Source organism: Priapulus caudatus, unplaced genomic scaffold (genome assembly GCF_000485595.1).
Source record: "Priapulus caudatus unplaced genomic scaffold, Priapulus_caudatus-5.0.1 Scaffold171, whole genome shotgun sequence".
Lineage (NCBI taxonomy): Eukaryota > Metazoa > Priapulida > Priapulimorpha > Priapulimorphida > Priapulidae > Priapulus > Priapulus caudatus.
The window spans coordinates 213,044-217,471 of NW_014577232.1; the positions used below are offsets into that span (position 1 = coordinate 213,044).

At 39.8% G+C, this 4,428-nt stretch overlaps 1 protein-coding gene across 1 annotated transcript in view; it reads left to right on the top strand.

Annotated features, from left to right (window-relative positions):
- The window catches only part of LOC106806659 (guanylate cyclase 2G-like), an 11,454-nt gene extending 9,585 nt beyond the window's left edge, over nucleotides 1-1,869 (top strand). Inside the window, exons 4-5 of the mRNA XM_014808670.1 lie at nucleotides 1,086-1,177; nucleotides 1,558-1,869. Of these exons, the coding sequence (XP_014664156.1) occupies nucleotides 1,086-1,177; nucleotides 1,558-1,614 (149 nt within the window). The 3' untranslated portion in view covers nucleotides 1,615-1,869. The remainder of the gene's footprint in view (nucleotides 1-1,085; nucleotides 1,178-1,557) is intronic.
- The last annotated feature ends 2,559 nt before the right edge of the window (nucleotides 1,870-4,428 follow it).

Here is a 4,428-nt window from a genome sequence, read left to right on the forward strand (position 1 = left end):
ACAAAGAAACTACAGGTACAGCACAAGTATAGCACATGTATAGTACAGGTACAGTACAGGTACAACACAAGTACAACACAGGTACAGCACAGGTACAGCACAGGTACAGTACAAAAAACTACAGGTACAGCACAGGTACAACACAGGTATAGCACAGGTACAGCACAAAGAAACTACAGGTACAGCTCAAGTATAGCACATGTACAGTAAAGGTACAGCACAGGTACAACACAGGTACAACACAGGTACAACACAGGTACAACACATGTACAGCATAGGTACAGTACAAAGAAACTACAGGTACAGCACAAGTATAGCACATGTATAGTACAGGTACAGCACAGGTACAGCACAGGTACAGCACAGGTACAGCACAGGTACAGCACAGGTACAGCACAGGTACAGCACAGGTACAGCACAGGTACAACACATGTACAGCACATGTACAGCACAGGTACAACACATGTACAGCACATGTACAGCACAGGTACAACACAGGTACAACACAAGTACAACACAGGTACAACACAGGTACAGTACAGGTACAACACAGGTACAGTACAGGTACAGCAAAGGTACAGTACAGGTATAGCACATGTACAACACAGGTAAAACAGAGGTATATATAGCACATGCACAGCAAAAGTACAGTAAAACAAAATTACAGCAAAGGTACAACGCCGATGCAGCCCAGGTACAGAACAGGTATAATACAGGTATAATACAGGCATAGAACAGGTACAGCAAAGGTACGGCACATGCATAGTGCAGGTATATCACATGTATAACACAGGTATAGCATAGGTACAACACAGGTATACCACAAGTAGGGTACAGCACAAATACAGCACAAGTACACAGATACACCGCACATATTTGTGCTAATGCGATGGATTTGTGCTGTATTTGTTCTGTATCTGTTGAGTCAATCATTTAATGATATCGCGCACATCCATGTACATAATCAGGGGTGAATAATGACAAACAATAATGATAATCAAGTCAACGATAATGATACCGCGCAATTAAGCATATATCTCCGTTGTTTAATTCGACGAACTATTGTTTACACTTTTTTTTGCAAGCGTTGAGAATACATCTGAGTCAGTCGACGGTTGACTCGCTAAACAAACATGGCGGTTTCTACGTAGAGAAGAGAGGCGAGATAATCATGAAGGTGAGTATCTTTTATAACGCGGCAGACGCAGTCAGGCTGAACAATGATGAGCTGGCGACAGAAGCTCCGCTATCACATCACATTATCGCTATACAAGTAGCACGAATTAACCTTTGTCCGCGGAACGAATATGGGATAGAACGGGCACCGTTTTTTGGACGACTTGCTGTCTGTTTATTTCGTTAGTTATTTGTTCGATTAGTTATTCGTTAGGTTTCTCATCCATGTTCGGGCAGGTAAAGGAGATTGAACGGTCGTGGATCGTCCAAACATACCTAACGATGAATCATTGGCGATCAGATTCAGAAGAAAGTTGACCGGATCGCAGTTGTACCTTGTTTAAACGTGGACTAACTGACATCCTAATTGTTTTTCGACAGGGGAAAGGGTGGATGACAACATATTGGCTAAACGGGAAGGAAGGTTTCAGAAAGTAATGCAGAATTGTCCGGCTGTATTTCCCGAAGAGCCCAGGAGTATGGCAGCGTGCATTGCCAACTGACGACAGTAAACGTGAATATGTGAATGATATCGTCCCACATTAGTCCTTTTTGGAAATAGTGTTTGCGGTAATGATAACTAACATTGCAGGTCGTCGTCTGGTTATAAATTGTTTTTAGCTTTTTAACGTTTTAATGTCAAATGTTTAGTGAATGTTCGAACTAACGTAAACTTTATGTAAAGGTAATGCGTATATTATAGTAACTAGAACTTTTAGTAAACTTATTAATTTAGTAATTTGAAATATCAATCAAGCATAGATAAAACGCAGGACTAAAAATAACCGCAAGAAAAATAAAGCGAAGATACCGCTCAGCATCGAATATAAAAGAGCGCATGCCCGGATTGTACGACTTATTGTTGGTGCGCCTCGGGAATGCTGCTGAAAATACTTGAAAAATAAGAAAATCCAATATAGTTTTCTGCGTAGCTTGAGCATGCTGCTACTGTTGGTATAGTCGACGCGCGCACGGACTCTCGGTCGGACCATGAACCTAATGACATGAGGTGAGCTAAAACGATAAGTTAATTACCACGTAATCTGATCAGTTTAACAGTGGGTGCATTCAGCCGCACCCTGCGAAATCTCTACAATAGCTCTGCCCTTTCATCTAATAATATTTTACATAATACATTTACCTATACATTACATATACATTTACCTAGACATTTTCTAACGGCAAAATGGCACTCCACATCATGACCCAATGATTTCTCCCATAGGAATCTGTAAAAATTAGTAAAAAAAACTTGAGCCCAGATCTCGATAGGTGTGTGTACATGGTTCGTTCAATCATTCGCTTGGTAACTTTTCAGGCACACGTGCTATTTAGGTTAAACAATTCCTTTTACGGGAACCTAACGATGAAGTAGCTAGCAGCCAAAATATAAAGGCCTTCATGATGAATCTAATAGAAGCCAGCCAGATTTGGGATGTTGGCTAATGTCATGCATACACACACAAGATCAACAGAGACGAGTCCAAAATGCAACGCTGATTTGTGGTTTGAGCTTTGGTATCTATTTTGTCATGGCGCAAATATTCAATTAGCAACTTGCACGACACGGCCGTCGTACATCGGGGAGAATCTGGCACAGTTATTGTCTTCGGGTACCTAATTACCCCTCTGAAATTAATTACATCATTAAAAACGTGGATCACCGCGTGACGGTGAACCGCGTACACAGATGTGGTGCATTAGACAAGTAAGTCTCCAGTATTCATGATTTTAAGTATGCGCTTGTGAAACCTTTGGTATTACGAAGACTCTATTTCCTAACCCATCAGCTGATACAAAGCAGAGCACACCTGTCGCTATATTTCACGCAAAACTTGGCGCAATGTGCACTATACATGTGCATATTTGTAGATTAAGATTGAAACCGATATTAATTGTGTTGTCCACATCGCTCCTTTGCGTATGATTATTTGCGGGTTCAGTAGGATGTTAAAAACGCCTACTCCTTTGTATACTCGTCATTTCACTATCACAACATTTTTAAATACTCATGAAAACAGTGACCATTTCTTTTTCTTTTTAGTATCTCTGGTTGATGGTAAAAATATAAGTTAGAAAGTGTAGCATAATCACACCAGAAGGTAATAATGTGGGTTTCAACAGACGCACATACGCTTACATAACACCTGATATTATCGTACCCCTCTCGTAGATGGCGCCACAAAGTCATAAATGCGTTGATGGCTTCAAAAACACTGGGTTCGCGGTTCTGCTGCGGTTATGTAGGTGTAAGGAAGAAAAGGTTGGAGGAAGAGTGCTAGGGTTAGCGCCACAATCAAGTACATTATATCAGAAGTAGATCATAGGGACTTCATATCATATCTACTTCTGATTATATCAAGGCTAACGTCGTAAGAATTTGGTACTAATCACATTATATTTTATGAATTCGAAATATAATCGACAAATAGAAGATAGGAATAATCTATATTATAGAGGGATCTCTTGCTAAATAGACTCAGAGGAAAATGGAGACCCGTTTTCAGGGCCGTATTCAGATTCGGGGGCTGTGGTAATGGGAAGGTTTCCCTCAGGCCAATGTATAGATGCGTTTACATGGTCGCTAACCAATCGCGATGCCAGAACACAAACCTCTCGTGGGTTTATCAACAGGAACCTGGAACGTTTCAATAATAAAAATGATGGCAAATAAACACGAAATGTATTTTTCTACCAATGTCTCAATGTTAATGGATTCTCCATCGAATAATAATTCCACGTAAATTCCGCTGTGCACAAATAATAGAAATATAGCGTATATTCTTGTTGTTTGCGCAAAGCGGCGTTCAGGCGATGAATTTGTGTGTTGCAGAGGAGCATTTAAACGGCGTTTATAGGGAATTTTTACTAATAATTGGCGAAAGAGAGTAGAGAAACATTAAGACTTTGGCAGTAAATACATTTCGTGTTTATTTATGAACATTTTTATTATTGAAACGTTAAACTAAGTTAGCCACGCCCCTGGTTTTGCCATATAGTATAGAAGAGAGAATAGACGTACATATATTAGGACCTGTTTGCAGAGCATGTGTCATTACGAACATGATCTCGTTATGATCTAGTAATTATACAGTTCCATGTAAAATATTCCCACATATCGTTATATCAGATTACACAGCGTTCTCACAAAAATATATGCGAAATAAATAATGTTATAACGTAATAACAGTAAATGCGACGTAATTTAGTGTAATGTCATCTAGGCAGGGGCGTAGCTAAGTCATTTCTCCT